The following is a 19,812-nucleotide window of genomic DNA, read 5'->3' as shown; positions in this document are numbered from 1 at the left end:
GACCTACAACTTGAAAAAAAAACAAATGATAATGTAATCATCCCTGCATTTCCACAAATCATCAGAAAAGAGATGGCATTTTCTAAATTAAACAAAGTCACATTAAGTACAGAAATTATCCAGTGGTAGCAATAAATAAATAGTGACACTATAAATAAATTAAGGAAGTCCTAGTTTTAGATACTAGAATGATAATATTTACTGTCATGTTATATAAATTAGACATGGTATCTAACACTATGTGAACTGCATGTAAGTCTGTGTAAGTCTGTAGCCTGGAAATATTAATAAAAAGGAGGCAAGTATCACATATAGTAATCCTATTTGACTCTTGTATAGTATGTGTGAGGGTTATTTGAAGATGTTTGTATAGTATATTAAATCTGAATACCTAATTAAAGAATAAAGAAATTTAAATTTAATAAATTAACACTGGACCAGATTCTTGGGCATACAATACAGTTTCCAAAAAATCCAGTTCAGCTGACAAAAGTGACACAGGCAATTACAAACCAATGGCTAGATAATCCTACCTACAGATATAATCTATATGCATGTAGGTAATCTAAACACACATAAAATTTTTATCAACTTGACACTAATAGAGAACTTCTTCCTGAAGATTTTGGACTTGTTGCAAGATCAAGTAAGATAAAACGGTTGCAAAATGAGGTTTGTAGCGTTCTGCCAGCTTGGATTAAGGGAACAATTTCAAGAGGAAATCTAACTGTGTTTGAAAACTCAGCATTGTCCCAGCTAAAAAAGATTGAATAGATAAATTTCACTTCGTTCTGTTAACACACTCATGCAGTTCCTGTCTTCAGGCTATCTTCAGTTTATCCTATGCTTCATTAACAAAGTTTATTCTATTAGATCTGAGGAACAGAATGTACCATAATGGCAATTCCAATTTAAAAATGTGTAAGCTAACTTTGTGCTTGCAATAAGGTTTAAGACTCAGAAGCAATGGAAAGCTTTTAAATCAAAAACAACGGGACACAAAGAATTTTTCCAGTTCTAGAAAATTGCTTCCTTCATAATGTTATATTCTGTAGAAGACTGCTTGTTCCTAGGAGGAGGATAAATGGCTAAGAAATTGATGAAAGTGTTCCCGTACTGAACCACTCACACTGCAGATTCCAGATGCTCAACATTCTTGACATCAGAATGGAAAAATTTACTGTTAGTCTAGAGAAATTTAATATCACCATTCTTGTCATATCCTTCATAGCTTCATTATTAGGACAAGTCTGTGGAAGCTATAAACTAGTGCTAAATGATAAAAAACATGGTCTCTGCGTTCCATCACTCTTACATTTTACAAGAAAACATCAACTTTGTTTCGTTAGCGTAAGAAAAAAAATGGACACAAATAGATGTGCATTTGCTTTCATATGTTAATTAATTTCCAGAATTAGCATTCTGAATAATGATGCTAGACTTCAAATAAAAAATTTTTACTGTAACTGAGGGGTAATAAACACTAAAGAACATATATCTAAGCCCAGAACAACACTGTAAAATTTTATTGTATTAATAAAATGGGACACACCAACCTTTAAATTTTCCACTTTGTCAAAGGTAAAATAATCAGCACCATTTGCTGCCATTTATAACAAGCTTACATTTTTTTCACATTTAAACTGCACTTTACAGTTCTATAAAGGATCAGACAACACTTTCCTTGCACAAAATCAAATAGCATTGCAATACAAACACTCATTCTGACATCATTGCTGCTGTATAATAAAATCAAATTCATAAACACTGAATATCTGAGAATTATTTCATTAAAAGTTTAATTTTGAAACAGTATTCACACATTGGTTCAAATAAAACAAATAAAAACATATACAGTATACGTACAGAGCAAAAATACTATACTGTCCTATCAGACTCCAGTAATAAAAGAAAACTACATGTTCAATTTTATGTACCACAAATASTTTTTTATGTTCTGTGAGTAATTCCACTGAATATATAGGTTTCCTGACACCGCAAAAAGTTAGACTTAAACAATATTTTTTCAGAATAAAAGTCAGAGAGATTAACTCATTCCATCACATACATTCTTAAAACACTGCAGTTTTGTGTTCAAAAAAAAGGAATCTCCTAATTTTAAAAGGAGTAACATGGAAGGGATTAGCAGCTTTGAAAAAAATACCTACTTTGTTTTATTTACTAAYTCACAAAAAAATATAAGAAATGCTGAAATCCTTGTGAACCGCACATCAATTGAAATGTCATTGTTCTATTTTTTCCTGAAGAAAACAAGAATTTTGGCATAACTATTCTCAAAGAACAAGATTATGTACTTACTAAGTGCAATGAAGTATTTTAACTTAACATTTGCACCTAATTTTTATTCTTCCAAACTACAGTAATTTGTTAACCCACCTTAAAACAACGTTATGACAGAAAACGTTGAAAGTGAGCAATCATTTAAGCCCACCACTTTAAAAAATATTATTTCCTTCAAAATGGAAAAGTCTTTAGTTTTGGAACTTGGCTACAGGAGCTAAAGAATCCGCAGTTGTTTGAAACAGTTATTGGTCTTTTAGGATTTGTCTCAACATGTGTATTTCAGATTTAGCATACTGCATACCGTTACATTCTGATTTGAGTTAAATAGTTGATTCCTATTTGCATTCATACCATGGAAGACAGAATGCTGCATAGTTCTTGCTTGTATTCAGCTCATCAAAGTTGTTTCAAAATTGAAAACCTCAAAATGAAGTAGTTACAGGGATACTTTGAAAATTCATAAAATGTATTTTCATGAGCACTTAAAAGCRTTCTTATTTTCTACAAGACTAACACAAACTTAAAAGCACTGATTTCAACTGACCTATCAAACATGCATTAACAAGAAGCTTGTGGAGAGCTCATACAAAAATATCACGTGTGTGTTTTCGGAAACCTGTGGCTCCTCCAAAGAAGTTTGCATGCTATGACACCTTCAATATCCTTGACTAATTGACTGGTCATGTGTACAGACATCAGCTTGATAAGCCATTTATCAAGTACTTACATCTAGATGTTCATCAACATTAGAGAAGGCAATGCCAAATATCTGGCATGCAGTCAGGAAAGAATTCCCTCCAGCATTAGGATGTCTGAGAGAGAGTCACTGGGCATGCTCCGCATGTTTAACTCTTTATTCATAGTCTACAAGGTTAAGTGAGAGACTTGGCACTGGGGAGCAGTGGCTACAAATACTAAATGTGCCATTCTACATCTGCAAAAGGAGGACACAATATCGCATTAAGAGACTGAAGAAAGACTTCCAGCAACAGAAGCCAAGACTATTTTTAACTCAATTGTGGCTAAAGCTACTGGAAACTCCAACTGATTACTATGAATCTCCAGCTTTCATCTTGAGTCTCTCCAGAGTGGAAGAAAGAGTCCTGCAATCCATATGATTTCATGCATTAGATTTCATGCATTAGACATGGCAGTGCTGATGTCCAAAAACATATTTTAGATCCTTTCACTATATCCATTCATTATATGACTGAGTTTAACACTTAAAACAAGGTATGCCATCACATTAACTGGTGATATATGCACATACACACGCACACACACTTGATGCAAATTTCATGGAGTTATATGGGAAAAAGGTTTAGAGAGCCAAATACATCATGCCTGTTATCTCAAAGTTAGTTTAGAAAATAATACTATTTGAGTGGCCAAATTTCATATTTTAGTTCTAAAATCCACACCCTTAGAGGATTTTCAAATAGATTTCTTACTGTAACAGCAAAATCACATTTGAATCATCTCTGTTCCATAACAAGGAACTAAAAGTTAGCAGGGGACCTCCTTACTACTTCAAGGTAGTCCTAAATTTCCTTCAGATTAATAGCCTTAGCTTCATTAAAACAGCCAATGCTTGACCTGATGTTGGGCTGAAAAGCCACAGAACCTTTCACCTGACCCTGAACATACACATTACGCTCTCCTAGCTGATGCACAGTTACACTTGTGCATTACAGCATCATCGTCTTCTCCTGTCAAGGGACAGCCGGCATGATAGGGAGTGTCACCAATTGTGTAATCACGGCTTTGGGTTGTTGCACATTAAACCTTCGGTTAGGAAACAACATAGGCTGCAGTACTTTCAAATTTACCACCAGACTTTAAGGATTTCATTGCTCACAAAAAACAACAACAAAAAAAAGAGTAAAAATTTTCCTGCTGCCAGACATTTGAATTTAAAGTTACATTTGTGTCCAAGAACTGAAACAGTTTTAAAGAGTTTACTACAGTAAATACAACTGCACACATTTTCTGATTCCATGCTGCTGAATCAGTCCAGCATAATATAAAGTATTAAACCAAAACAGAACAGTTTAGAGAAATTTCATCCTACTTTGAACACGTTTTCCAGCAACAGCATAAATATGTTGATACCAAAATAAATATCCTTTCCCCAACACGAGCAAGCTGTATTTTTAAAAATTAAATCTGATAGCAATTAAAGCTAGCCATACGTCTCATAGTTTCCCACATCTTTCATATTAATGTTAGCCTACAAGCCATTTAATGCCTCTGGCAGCTGGAGATGGGGAGAATTCCAGAACGCGCGGTAAAATATTGGCTCTATTTATTAATTCAGTGTAAGTTTTGCCTCGACTAGCGTATCGGTTTTCATGACAATCTAGCCATATCTGTGCATTTTGACACGGTGAGAAATGTAAGTAGCCTCGCAGTCATGGTGCAGCCAACGACATTTACATATATTACACTTGCTGTGGTACACCTATGCATAAGTCATAGGTAACAGTTTCTAATCGGCAAGTGCAGGCTTTGCTCCTCCGCCTGCTCGGCGGCTGTCAGCGGCAGGGCAGGACTGCACCGCCGGCAAGCCGCTACCCTGGCAGCCCGCTGCCGGAGAGCCACCTCCAGAGATCCTTCCCTCAGCCTTCCCTTACAGTCCCTTTCTCTCCATGTCATAACAAGGAAACTAGACCTTTGGACATTATTTTATTTTATTTTTATTTTTAGCAGTCTGTAAAAATAGAACTCCCTGATTTCTAGCTCCCTCCTCCTTCTGAAAAAAATGTTGCTTTAAAGGGCTAAAATCTTTAGCCACCTTAGTTTAATCTGTCCTTCTGTCCCTACAAATTCTCATGTTCCTCTCTCAGCTCTGCCAACTATTTAGCTTTCTCTTCAAGCAGTTAGGTTTTTTTTTCTTCCTGCTTTTTATCCTTCTCATTATCAAGCATTTTTAGAAAAATCATGTTAAAAATGTCAATGTGATTAAAATGAACAAGTAGTTAATAAAGGGAGCACATTTATATTAAAGCACTGAAAGAATGGATAACATCTTCAGTGTTTAGGTGACTGCAAAGTCATCTTTGAGCTCTGCACTGTCTGCAGGTCTCTCACTCCACTGGGAACTAATCCATAGTTTATTATTTGTAGAGTGATCATATCAGCGCAATAGTCTGACAAAATATTTCTACAAGTGTTCAGGACAGCCACATTAACAGCATGCAGCTTTATAGGACTAACAGCATTACAGAATATGCTATTCCAAATGTAGTTTGGAAAAAACAGCCAACATTTAAAACAAATCTCATAGCTGTATTTTGTATTATTACAAAACACCAAAAATATGACTATTTTAAAGGTCATTTGAATGTTCAATTTGGTTATTAACAAAGGTGATTTATCATTTCAAAAGAACTAACCTTGTGTATTCAATTTTATAAGCTTATAGTACTGAAAAAAATCCATTATCTGATACAGTATTAGTTCCTACGTGTACTGATGAAGAAGCCTTGCATATTTTTACTTTTTATAAGTTAAGATATTCAAATTCAAGTACTGCTTCTGACTTTCATTATATTTGAGCAATCTCACAGTTTCACTTAAGGGCCAGACTTGGCCAATAAACATGGTTTTCCAGCTAACAATACAAGAATCTAAAACAAAAAGTCTGCTTTGCGTATCTTCGTCATCTTTTAGGATAAATAGAAAAGCTTTTTTAAACTCATCAACTGAGCAAACTCAAAACATAGCTGAGAGAGAAGAAATCTGTAACAATTTTACAATGTTTTTCACACTAAAACAACACTTCACAAAGCATAATGATGTCATCTTGGCTCCAACAAAGTCAGCAATCAAACTGCCATCGACTACTGTGAAGCCAGGATTGCAAACTTAAATCTTCCTAAATATATCAGATAAGAGAACGCTAGACGTCACAGACTTGCTTTACCATAAAAAGCGCAGTTTTCTTTCTCAGTCTTTAAACTCTAGCCGATGGGCTTGCACATGGACTTCAAGCATACTTTTGCAACACAGAGAGAAAATATTTCAAGCTTCAGACACAGCCTCAGGCAGGAGCTCAGGTTACCATTCAAGATGGCTGTTTTAAGACAACTTCAACCTGACACTGAGGGGTTTTATAAATCTTAAGGGAGGAACAAGACACATGGATGCATTATCAGCAGCAAATAAAAACAGCATATTTTATATATTTTTATATAGCTAGATACAAATATATGTATACATATACAGATATGTATATTTACACACGCATGCCTGTAGCTCATATAAAAGTTAAATGAAAAACATCCTTAAGATTTTCAGATGGAAACAAGTCACACAATTCTGGTTTAAAAGGCATCTAAATAAAAGTTAAATGCAGAATGATATTGAAAATTTTACTTATTCATTAATGTGCAATTTTCAAGAGGAACAGCCTAATGTTATCACCGAATAGGTTTCTATATGGCTGATGGAGGACACTAAGAGTAGAAGAGACAAAAGCATATACACACTTGAGCCTTTCACCTTTGGCTTAACGCTAAGACAACAGATCAGGCTAATAATGTATAAGATTAATTCCCATGTCACTTAATGAATCCAAATTAATTAAAACAACTGTTTTAAAGAAAAGATTACAAATATTGTATCCATGCTTTTGATTTATCATAGTATAAACTCTGTCAAATGCCTCCCAAAACAGATTAAATAGGTCAGAAGAATATACAGGTTAAGATGCTGAATAACAAAAGGATGTACAAATATATAAAGGAAACAGCTGAAAGGATACAGTGACAGCTCTAAAGTCTGCTGACAAGATAAAAGCAGGCAAAATTTACAGGAAAAGGATAACATTCAGTCTGACCAAATGCGGTCCATGGAGAACAGTATCCTGCTTTTGAGAGTGGTCTGATGACTAAGAATACTAAAAAATTTCATTAATGCTTCCATAATACTGTCCTAGTTTCTAAAAGTCTGTGACTTGGGAACTTTCTGATATTCACAGATGATGCATTTGTATTTACTAGTCCTCAAAAGAATTTTTCTTCTGAATTCTTCCAGTCATTTTTAAAATCCAGGTTTACTTCATCAGGATGTAACAGATAGAAAAGGTAGGTTGACATTCTGTTTGAACATTTTATTAAAACATAGTCTTAGCACACAGACTAAATCTGCTCTACCCTAAAGGTAAATTTTTCTTAGGTCCCCACCAAGCAATTTTCTAATTCCACAGCACTCCAGGAAGAATCTTCTCATGAATGAGCCAGTTCCAGCTCATCACACTTCACAACACCCAACAACACCTGTTTATACAGGCAGGAGGGAAGCGAAAGAGGAAAGATGCTCTGTCCACCAGAGAACAACAGAGGTAAGAAAATCCAATTTTTTGTTTGCTTTTTTTCAACCTAACAGTGGTAATAATAGCAGAAGAATAAGGCTCTGAGGTAGTTCTGGCAGCACATTAGAAATCATCTGTTTTATAATTAGGAATGTTACATCAGACCATAGTTTGATGTAAGATTCAAAAATATTTAAATACCTGTCATCCCCTTCAGAGAGTAGGGTAAAGAACTAGGAAGGAAAGCAAGAATTCTCTTTTCCTTCCAAATCCAAGTTTCTGCTGAAAGAAACATTATAYGCTTTGCAGTGCAAAGCAAACTGGCTTTAATAAACAGTCAACACTAGTTAAGTAACAAGATATGAATGGTGCATGTCCTATCTTACTTTAGATTTCCTAGGAGTGTAAGGATAGTTGAACTTTATCATGCACCATAATTATTGAGTATTTTGAGTATCACATATATTAAATAATGCAATAAAATATAGTTGCAGTGACACTTAACACACTCAATTTGAAACTTAAGAATTTTTTTCAATGTGTTCAAGTCATTTTCTTTCTTTATTTGGAGATTGTATGCCCATTACTATTACTTACGAGCATATTAACAGTCTTTAATAAAGAAAGCAATGCTGTCTGCATTAGGCACCAATCACCGCACATTCCCTTGTTATCTCCATCTTAACATGTTCTTAGGACTTTTGAAACGTCAGAACGCATTTCGCAAACTAGTATTAAAAAACTTTTAAGGATGGTTTTGGAAGGACACAAAAGGTTCTGTGATGGAAGAAGCAAAGGTCCACAATGGAAGATCATCCCAGGATAGACAAACAAATCTTCCAAAATTCAGCATGAGTGTACTAAACAACTTCAACCATCACAGAAATAAAGCATTTATTTGCATAGAAGAAAGTGAAAAAGAAAGGGAGATAGGTCAAGGTAGGGTTTTGAGGAGGTAGTATCAAATCCCTTAAACACAGTAAAAAGGAGAGGGGGAAAAAAGGAAATAATGCCTACCCCAAAACTGAAAAAAACCTAAAGATTCATCTTTTCATCTAGAGAAATTTTGTGTGGATCTCAGGTATGGAAACAAAATCACTGCACTATACCATCCACTTAAAACAACAATCAAATGTTATTCCTTACACACTTTTTTTTTTTTTTTTTTTTTTTTTGATTCCTGACTTGAAATCTCCCTTTTCTTTCTTACAAACTTCCTATTATTTACTGTGCATAAAACTATGTGATCTGGAAAAAACAAGTGCAGGGTGGAAAGCAGTGATCTTGGTATTGTAATCTGAGTAGGAACACCTATTTACTGTATGACCTTAAGCAAAAATACTAACTTTAGTTGTMCTTCCTCTAGACAACAGAAGGCTGTATACATAACAGGAAAATGAAATTAAACCTTTGAATATAGCCTAACACTGCTACAAAACAAACAAACAAAAAACAACAACAAAAATCCTTTGGAAAGCTACATAAAATGTTTATATCTGCACTCCCACTGCCTGCACTGAATGCTAGGAATCGGACTCTGATGTGGAAGGCAAGGGAAGGAAGAGAACTTGAGACAGTATTCTTTTTTTCTCCTAATTTTTTAAGGAAGTGTCAAAACAAAATAGTCTGTGTTCAGAAATAACTTCACTGATAACTGTAACTCACAGAGGGGATAGTCTAGACTGCTGCAAATATTAAGGCATGTATGATATCATCTTTTTTTCTTTTTTTTTTTCTTTTTTCAAGTTAACATTGTATGAACCATGCTCAGATGTGACTCCAAATTCTTCAGAGTCATATATAATCTGGAGAATTTCTTTTGGGGTTGGGGCAGGGTGGAGGTGGAGGGGAGGAGGAGAGAAGGCTGAGAATTAATTTACTTTACCTGTGGTGTTTAGTAAGCTTACATAAATTTCAGGAAGAAAACGTTTAAAGGGTAAATTTAAGCATCTATTGAGATTACAATTAATTATCTTATTTGATGATTTCTCAACATAGCGACTGTAGGTGTAGCAAATAAGATCTGGAGGAAACATGCAGTCCTCCTTGGTTTGCGTACCTGTGTCACTCCCAGATCCAGTTGATAACGCTGGCATGATTTAGTCTGCAGAGTATCACTCAGGAACGTCAGACTAGCACTCTGCAGCCAGAAGGCAGCAGTTAATTTCAGTTTAACCGCTTGCAGCCAAGTTGTCTACAAAGATTTATGCAATCTCCCACTTTCTCCTAGAAAGAGCAGAAACAGAACTTTACAATTAAGAACATTGTTAAACTGTAAATTACTGTAACTAATCAAATCCAATCATTATCACTAAATAAACTTTTGATTTAATTTTAATCTCCCAATTAAAACAACAAAGGACTTCACACTTATATAACACTGTTGAGACTTTTTCCCCAGGTAAAACAAGTTTTGTTTTTTTCAGTCTAGTCTATAATCTCATTCTGCCGTAAAAATCATTTAACACATTTCTCTCATATAAATTATATACTCTAGCATGTCAGGTATTTTGGAAACAGAAGGTTGTTTAATTAAAATAGTGAACAATTTAACTGTATGAAAATTTTGTTACTCTCTTTATCACAAGAAAATTGCTTACTAGCGTATTAAGTTATTCAAGGCTTCTTCTTAACCTCATTTCAATTCTTTTCAGTTCATTTAAGACCTGACACACTTTTTTTGTCTGTTTCCTGGAAATATAATCAAATTTTAAGTGAAACTGTAAAAAGCGGAATGGGGGCAGACATTCATTTATCTGGACTAAATGGCAGTTTGGTCATGGAGTTGATGGAGCCACTATCAGGCACACCGTGTAAGGATGCTTTCTGTAATTTGTTATTTATGACAGGATTTTTTTTAAGAGGTATTTTTAAATTATTGCACATGCCTACTGATACTGAATTTGGGTCTTTCTTTTAACTAGTTCCTGAGCATAATTCAAAACAAATGTAATGAAAGCATAAACCAAACTCAAATACAAATGAATGTTTTTAAATTCAGGTATGTTAAAATATGAAACTGCAACACAAACATTTGAAAAGAAATTCGGAGTTAAGACTGGAAATGTTTACTAACACCAGGGCAGGAGCTGATGTGTTTGTAGGGAAAGGGGAAGGAGAGGCTTAAAGAAAATGAGATACTCTCTCCAAATTCAAGAAAATAAAATATATCCTTTAAGAAAGGAACCAGCATGCTTCTGCTTTACCCTAACAAAATAAACAAATACAAGGCATTTTGCTGCTGCTGTAGCTTCTGCTTTTTCTTTAAAAAAAAAAAAACAACAACAACAAAAAAAAACATTTATATTAATCAGAATGACTTTTCAAGTCATCTTGGCCCTGAAAGTGAATATTTTGGACACACTTGTACTTGGCAACATTCTTGTGGAAGAGTAATATACAGGTGCCGTAAACATTGTACATTGTTCAAAATTCTGTTTTCCACAAAAAAAAAAAAGAAAAAAAAAAGGAGAAAATGCTCACATTTCTAGAACTACCGCAACACACTAAAGGTCATTTACAAGATTTGGTTTAGTTAAGTTTATATTTAAATTAGATATAAGACAGTTCTTAACACWTCCCAAGGTGTAAGCCTTGTAAAATCATTTTAATAGTCTGGTAACATTTTAAAAAGATTTTTTTTTAAGCATTTACCAGAAAAAAGATTTTGTGTGTCACCTTTCAAGCCCCAGTGGATCCCGATTTCTTTTTTAAGAGGCAAAAATAGCAGAAGTTACAGCTCTGGGTAACATCTTTTATAATGAAAAGGTCTGAATAAAACTTGAAAGTATAGATATCTGTTAGGATTTCCTTAATTTTTTAAAAATTATAAGTGGCAGTAGTAGAGAAAAACTAATCTTTCACTTACGTGCTTGAGTTTCAAAAAAAGTTAATATTCATCAAATATTCATCAGTACAAACTCCATTAATTTGCATTTAATCAAAATTTAATACAGTGATAAGGAAGTCAGGCACTTGAGAGTGAAACATCTCCCTATGATGACAAAGTTGTAAAACATCTACATGCAAGACAAGCTGGGGTGCAGTTGAAATAAAAAAAAAAAATTAAACACCGTAGCCAAGGACACACTGTACGAATTAACAAAGAACATATTCACTTTGCATTAATTCTGTTTGTTTTCTTTTTAACGCATACGAGTTCCATAAAGGAAAACTCATGTCCTCGGCTCGCTCGCAGCCCCGCWGCGAGCACACAACCATAGCCCTCGGAAGCATAGAAGCACTTTCGGTTTTCTTATGTGCAAGGCTAGTTAAAACAAAGTGGTTTACTATTAATGGCACACCTTTGATTTATATGCAGCTTGAAGTACTTTTGTCCACWCAGAAACACCCCCCCCCAACATGCAAGGCAGTCTCACCAACAACGGAGTGCATTCCTATTAATTAGAAATGCAGGTTCCTCAAAAATATTCAGCACAAAACGTGGAAAGTCTTGTTGATCTATACATGTGCTGTGTATTTAGTATTCAATGTTATTCTTCATTTTTCTTTATTTCACGGTTAACCATTCAATATTAAACAAATTCAGAACTTCTTATTATTTAAGAAACTTATATGTGGCATAAAGTTATTCCCCCAAGATCCTAAATATATATTAATGAAAAATAAATGACCTGATGAAATCCTTACTAGTAAAATGCTTAATATTTTGTTGGAATGGAACAGGGATTTTTTTTTTCTAACTTGCAAATTAAGTTACATTTTTGCAGTGATGATGTTATTTTCTTTGGCTCATTTTATTCAAAATGCTTTGGAAGTTTTTGTCAGAACCCGGCTGTAAGTATTGCTGACTGCTGTATGGAATCGATTTACTGCAACACAGAAATACCAGCTGTTACAGTATGTCCTGAGAGGGATTACCGAATATTCTTAAATTGAAGTTCAATCCATCTTTCCATAAAAATTAGAACCAAAAGCCAGGAACGTAACAGCAGTATCAAGTGCACCTGAGGCATTTACAATACCCAACAGGACTGTTACAACGAGCCTTTAAAAAGGGCTTATTTTTGAAATTTCATTATTCCAGTTGTACCTTGCTTCTATATATCACACTGTATCAGATTTTTCTGGCGTGCACCATGTGGAAACAGTGAAATATGCGGAGTGCTGCGATACGCCGCTGAATTTCCACCCGGCCCTTAGTAACCTGTGAGCTCCTGTAGCGCTTGTGACACCTAGCGGCCTCGCCGCCGCCGCCGCCGCGAGGGGCCCCGGGACCCCACGCCAGCAGGGCTTATTTCTCCAGAAGCCTATTATCAGCCGCGACGACGTTTCAAAGCCCTTTAAAACCCAAGGAAGGAACTTCTTTAAAATTACTCCAGCATCTTAATTATTTCTGCTTTTGTGTGTATTTGCTTGAGTAACGACAGGCATATTCCAATCTCCAGGGCTTTCCAGTTTCATAGAATCATAGAATCAGTAAGGTTGGAAGGGACCTCTGGCAACCATCTAGTCCAACCCCCCTGCTCAGCAGGGCCACCTAGAGCATGTTAGACAGGGTGGCATCCAGGCGGGCCTTGAATATCTCCAGAGAAGGAGGCTCCACCACCTCTCTGGGCAACCTGGTCCAGTGCTCCATCACTCTCACAGGGAAGAAATTCCCCCTCACGGTCAGGCGGAACTTCCTGTGCTTCATTTTCTGCCCATTGCCTCTTGTCCTGTCACACGGGACAACTGAAAAGAGTTTGTCCCCGTCCCCTTGACATCCTCCCTTCAGGTACTTGTACACATTGATCAGATCCCCCCTCAGTCTTCTCTTCCCCAGGCTGAAGAGGCCCAGCTCTCGCAGCCGTTCCTCATAGGGGCAGGTGCTCCAGCCCTCTGATCATCTTCGTTTAACTGCAGATACGCAAAGACAATAAAATTGGATGTCTATAAAAAGAACAGAAATGTTTCCCTACCTTTAGACAACTCTTGCACACTATTCAAGCACATTCACCYATTCAGATGCAGTTCTAGTAGGCTTTGCCCGCCAAATTCATAAAGGTAACCTAACATATTGTGGTGCCAACTCCACTGGTTATAAATAGCCAGGAATGTGGCAGAAGTCTCAAAATGAMAAAATCATAGAATTACAGCTCTCCAAGGGACAAATATAGAGGCATTTTGCTGCAGACCAGACAAATAGAGCCCCCTTATCCACCGATAAAGGGGAAAAGGGATAGAAGTTGCTCCCCATCACCCATGTTGTCAATACAGGAGCATTAATGACTAAGGACAGCTGTAGAGAAACAAAAAGGGGRAAAAAAAAGGCAGAGATAGTGCAAGAGCACTATGATGAATAACCTTCTGCATAATTTTAGCCAAAGTAGCTTCTTCCTAGCATCACCTGTTGTTCCTGATTGAAAGTCTTTTGATCGATTAGTCTGCCACACATTTTATTTTAGTCAAGTTCAATATTCTTCAAAAGAGGAAGTAGGTAAACTGATTCAAATATGCCTTTATAGCAAGTGCTCTACATTCGGATATAGCACGCATCAAGACTTTGTTCTATCTTCGACTCCCCATCCATACCTCAATAAACAGCTCACATGTATTTCTGAAAGGTCATTTCACAAGTTACTTAATACTTTCGGCACTTTAATGAGGATAGATAGATTTCCTTCACATTTAAAAGGCAGACTGAAGACATACCTCAACTGATTTTAAACTAGTAAAAATATAATTTTTAAACCTAGTGATGTTATGAATGGGGGGGAAGGAAAAGAATAGATTGTTTTATACAAGAAACCCACTCAACTTGTTCTTCTAAGGGATGCTACAGTTACGAAGACTAAAACCTTGATTTGCGGAAACTCAAACAGCACGCCTGCAAATGGTATTTGAACTACCAGATAGAGATTTCATGTGGAGACAGGAAATTTGACAGCCATTCAGTCTTGTGTTCAGCATGGGGCCTCAYGTAATGGAATGACTGGGAACATGTACACAAGCCTCCGAAACCTAGTCAGCACAGGAAATTGCCGAAGGAGGTTTCCTCGACTGGGAGGAGTAAACCTGCTTTGGTAGACAAACTCTGAATTGAAAATGGTGGTCCTCTCTTTTGGAAGTTGTAATCAAAGGAGATCTATGGATTCCTTAATCTCTACCACGGAAGCTGCCACCCGCTCAGTCGCAGGCTCTCTGATGGGCTCCTGGATCCCATTTACAGCTCTCAGCTGGCTTCCAGAGCTGCCCAGCGGCCCTGACAGACAGTATATGCACGTCGTCAACAGGAGCGCACAACAAATCTTTAACCAGAATGACTACGCAGAGGGCACAGCAGACAAATGTGATGTGACTTCAAAGTCACTGCAGTAGCCAGAAGCTGCCTGTGACTCATGCAGCTGCGGGCACAATGGAAATGAAAAGAGCAGCAAACAGCTCTGGTTACAGTCCAACATAAAACTAGGAATATCTATAGCAACTACCATGCTATTAACTAATATACCAAAACAGAGACTCTCCCAGATTGAAAAGGACAAACTGACAGCTAAGCAGTTAACTGAAAACAGCTGCCTTGACTTTCTCCTGCTCTTGCCATCAGATCAATCTTCTACCATCAGAAAAAGAATTTAAGACTTCTGCATAATATTTTAGGATGTCTGCTCAGTGTTTTTCATTTTGTTTAGGTTACAGAAACCTTTAGCTTATACCACAGGGACTTTAGACATAAGGATGCTTTGTTAAAAGGCTTTGAGAATAATAGCTAAGAATTTTGTCCAGGTTAAGAATCCATTTAACATAAAACGGCTTCACTTGAAATTTAGATATTTCTGGGGACAACTTTCACAAATACTCAGTTTGAAACAACCATACTTCTGAACTTGTTATATTTCATAGTGTGCTTGAACTTCATGGCTCAAATTTAACTATGAAGCCTCAAAGCATCAGAAATGATGCTTCCTCTGGTTTTTACTCATGGGAAAATTTTCACTAATGGAAAAAAAAAGGATGCTTAAGATAATAAAAACATAAAACTATTATTAAAAACAGAATACAGAAGAAAACATGTGCTGAAAAATGTTAAGACATTAGAAATGGATCCACATTAGTGTGTAGAGGTTATTTCCGAGAGCATTCAGGTTTCACTGTAATGAACAAATACTTTCACCAACAGCAGGAAGACACATGGCTGAATTCCTGTGCACGTGTTGACACCGCTGCCCAGACTACATTGTTGGGCCTCTACAATTTTATTCTTTTTTGCTTAAAAGATAAGCTCATACCAGACCCTTACCCTCCATGGGTCATTAATAGAACACATACAAGTCCAACCACTACCTCATCACGCATTTCCAACAAGCATGTCAGAAATTCGTGTTTTGAGACCTTTTTGTCTTCTGTCATGTTTAACTGAATTTGTCCAAAGAGCTCACATAGGACACAGAGGGAACAAGGAAAGCTTTGCTTCCTTCAAAGCTTTGACAATAAATAAACAAACAAACAGGTTCCTCCTTTGGAAGAGCTCAATCCAATGCCAACTGGAAAAATCTCACACAGACACTCCAATAACCATAGTGAAACTGATGTCCCCATTTCCTTCTTCCAAACTTTTTCCCCCATGATTTTCATTTGCCACAACAGAGACCATAAACCTGTTTATCCAAACACCATCTTTATTTGAACCCTCTCTAAATACAACTGTGAAGTACTTCAATAATGAGTCTAATCTAACATAAAATATAAATACAAATAAAATATATACCAGTGTAAAAATAGCCTATTTAAGTAACCAAGCAATATTTTTGCAGTCAGTCCAAATTTTTTCTACTCTTAATCTTATCACATATGTGAATTTAAACAGTCAAAGTCGTAATGAAATGGACTCTGTCTTTCAGCTTTTTGCCTGGATACTGCTAACATACCTTCTGTTACTTAAACAGGTAGCTAAGAAAAGACATTTCTAAAGAATAAACTATTTTATCTACTGTGTAATTCAAGGCTAGGTGACTGAGTTTGATAACTAACTCCCACTCACTTGCTACCACATTTTTCCCTTCAAACTAAACACAACTGTTGAGAAGAACACAAACTTCAGTCCAATAGATCCTATCTTTTCTAGCATCTCTAAATTAGACTGAAGCTCCCTGAACTCAACAAAGGGAGAAATCAGACTAGCTAGATCACAGCAGAGGCACTACAAAGTTTTTTTAGTGCTGCTTTGCCAGCCTGTCTTAACACTTTCCAAAGATGACGTTTCATTATAAAATTGTCTTCTTACCTACTCGTTCACTGATCTCTCTGGCAAATGACATTTTAAACTATATAAATGCCTCTTCAGTAGGAACTGAACAGAAACATGCATTAACTTTCTCATGGGCATTTACAGAGACTTTTGTCAAATGTATGGCTTTTTAGACAGTCAAATATGCTGTCCTTTAGGGAAGATTTGTTCCTTTTCTTCTCAGCTCCTCTTTATGCATTACTTAAATGTATACTGTCCAATTAGGCACAGAAGTGCCTAATATATAACCAGTGCTCATGAAGAAAAATGTTATTACCTACACCAACCATTCTGGAAAAAAACAAACCTGCAATATTTTTCAAAATCCAAACMTCAGTATATTGATTTGAACCTTCCCATCAATTTCAGAGATCTTCAGAGAAAAAAGTATTTGAAGGTACTCCAGACTAGTTCATAAGATGTCAAGCATAATTTTATTTATTGCATGTTAAAAAAAWGTTTTAGACAAATCCTTGCTACCTTAAAACACAGCCAAGCTACAAGTGAAATACATTCAATAAGCAATACTAGATAAAATTGCAACGGTGGCAGGACTGTTTGCAAACTCCATCTTCTCCATCTTTAACATAAAAAATGTTCAGAACATAAAAAGAAATACATAAAAACATAACATTAACATAAAAAGTTGTGTTCAGAACTCATATAATTGTAGATGTCAGTGCTGCAGCTGAGCACATTCCTTTAAATACATGAAAACATTCCTTTTAATACATACAGTAACGCTAAAAGTTTAATTTAAAACAGCATCACTGTAGTGCATGTCAGATACCCCTAGAAGATCCAATTTTCTGCAAATAAAATGTACCAACTGACAGAATAATATTAGTTTAATAAACCAGTTTAATAAAGCTATTCATTAAAATGTGACCTAAGTTATGTCTTGGATCAAAGGTTGCTCTTTTGGTTTGAATTACTGGTTTGGGTACACTTTAACACTTTTCCTCAAGTGTTTCCTCAAGGCAAACTGTTCCCTTCCTTGGAAAATACCTGTCAGCAGGTACCACCGCCTCTCCATTAATTACTTGCACACACAGTTGTGTTCTGGCATGCTTTCTTGCCAGTCTACTTGACAAAGGTAAGAAGTAACTAAATTAAATGGCAAACATTACCTGCCCCCCAAAATATTGAAAAAAAAAATCAACAACTTTAGCAACTTCTATAAAGGAGAAAGTTCAGCAAAACCTGCTGCAGTTGTTTGATAACCTCAACACTTCCTAATAGACAATTACATAAGCTTTGCGGCAAAGGGCTCTGTGACTCCATTTTTAGCAACATAGTTCACATTTTAACATTATTATAATGCAGTTTGATTCCACATCCACAAAAGCTGATGGCAAATCCCCAACTGCTAGAAATTAAAAAAAGGATTAAGACCATGCTTAGTAAAATACTAAATATTTCATTCCTTTAAGTAAAGTTTATCTAGGTATTTGTGTCAACAGCATGCTTAACTTCACAGCCCTGTGGCTTGACAAAAAAAATGCTTGCATCAACTTTGAGGTTAGTTAAACAGCTGCATCCAAAAACCATCCTCACAGATATATAAATACTCAAATATTATTAACTCAAAGTCAGAAACATCCCCTACAATGTTAGATGTTATTTTTCAAACTCAAAATTTTATACACCTCTAGAGCCAAATAAGGTGGTAGTGGTGAGATGTTTTAAAATACTTCCATATTTTATTACAGATTTTTAACCACCTCTTCTTTTCCAGGTTACATAATTTTCCAAGCATTTATCCTTCCTTCATCTTAACTTTCCATAAACTTCTGCCTAAATTTGATATTCTTTAATGAGGGGAGAAGACTGARGGAGAACAAGAACAAGAAATGAATAATTAAACAAAACATAACATTTTGTTATTAGAAGGCAGAAGCAGAATAAACTTCTCTTTATTAACTCGTATTTTTATTTAAGAAACACATACCATAATAATTTTCCCTATAACCAGTTTTAGGCTGTTTCTTTAATGCGAGGTTTTCGAATTTAGCATCAGCAATCTGAAAAGTACAGTACTTTCTGGAAAAAGTTTTGATTTAGTAAGTGATAATTTATTAGTTGCATCTTGAGTATATATTACAAAAAACTTCCTTAAATATACAGGTGCATAGTGAAAGATGTGCTGCACTTGGATCGAGAGCTAGTCAGAAGAAGTATGCACAGTGATTTCCAGAAGTTTACAAGTTTTGCAAGCCAAATTGCTCTGGGTTGTTAAGTTTTGTAAAAGAAAATAAAGTTGAAGCTGAATAACTCGGCAATTACACCATCTGCAACCCCTGCACAGTTCGTACATCAAGCATACACCAGACACTCCTTGCAGTCCTTTGTTCTTCTATAAGCTCCCGTGACCACCTTTCTTCTCATTTTCCTTGAATTTGCTGATTGTGCCCAACTCCCAGTGCCCGCTTAAAGCTCTCCCCCTGCCCCATGCCCTTCCTTACTGCTCTCCCTCAGCCTCTGCCTCCTGGCAAGCTCTGGCAGCATCACTCCACTAAGCCCTTTGCGTGATTYGTCACCCAAGACACTCTTCCTTCCAGCTGTGCTTTCATTTCCTTCATTTTCTTCATTTCCYTCCTTCCAGGAGTGAAGGTCTCTCCTTTCAGATCTAGCCATCCCAATTCCACTTTCAGTTCCTTCTGTCACACCTATACCCAATCTTACCTTTCCTTGGGAATCTGACTTGCTCTTTACTCATTGTTCTTGTCAAGAATCCACGATCCTCCACCAATACTTGCCTTTACCCCTTTCCTTGCAAACATCCCTGCTTCCTCACATGACCATTTCTTCTATTTCTCCTTCAATTTCAGCTTTGAGCAATTTTCATTTCCACTTGTGTCTCAACACTGTCTCAGTCCTAAAGTCCCTCTCTATTTTTTACAGCATCGYTTTCAAAACCTAAATTGACTTTCTTGATTTATTCTTGATCAGCAAGTCTTTGCTTTGC

At 36.0% G+C, this 19,812-nt stretch overlaps 1 protein-coding gene across 3 annotated transcripts in view; it reads right to left on the bottom strand.

The window, feature by feature from the left end:
• MPP7 (MAGUK p55 scaffold protein 7) overlaps positions 1 to 19,812 on the bottom strand; it is a 161,320-nt gene that overhangs the window by 107,044 nt on the left and 34,464 nt on the right. For all 3 annotated transcript variants that reach the window (XM_085318286.1, XM_085318289.1, XM_085318287.1), the window contains one exon: positions 9,678 to 9,844. In XM_085318286.1, coding sequence (XP_085174412.1) covers positions 9,678 to 9,714 — 37 coding nt within the window. In that variant the 5' untranslated portion in view covers positions 9,715 to 9,844. The remainder of the gene's footprint in view (positions 1 to 9,677; positions 9,845 to 19,812) is intronic.

The sequence above is a fragment of the Rhea americana genome, unplaced genomic scaffold (genome assembly GCF_003343005.1).
Source record: "Rhea americana isolate MKP2758 unplaced genomic scaffold, rheAme1 scaffold_53, whole genome shotgun sequence".
Lineage (NCBI taxonomy): Eukaryota > Metazoa > Chordata > Aves > Rheiformes > Rheidae > Rhea > Rhea americana.
This window is presented reverse-complemented; position numbering and strand designations above follow the sequence as displayed.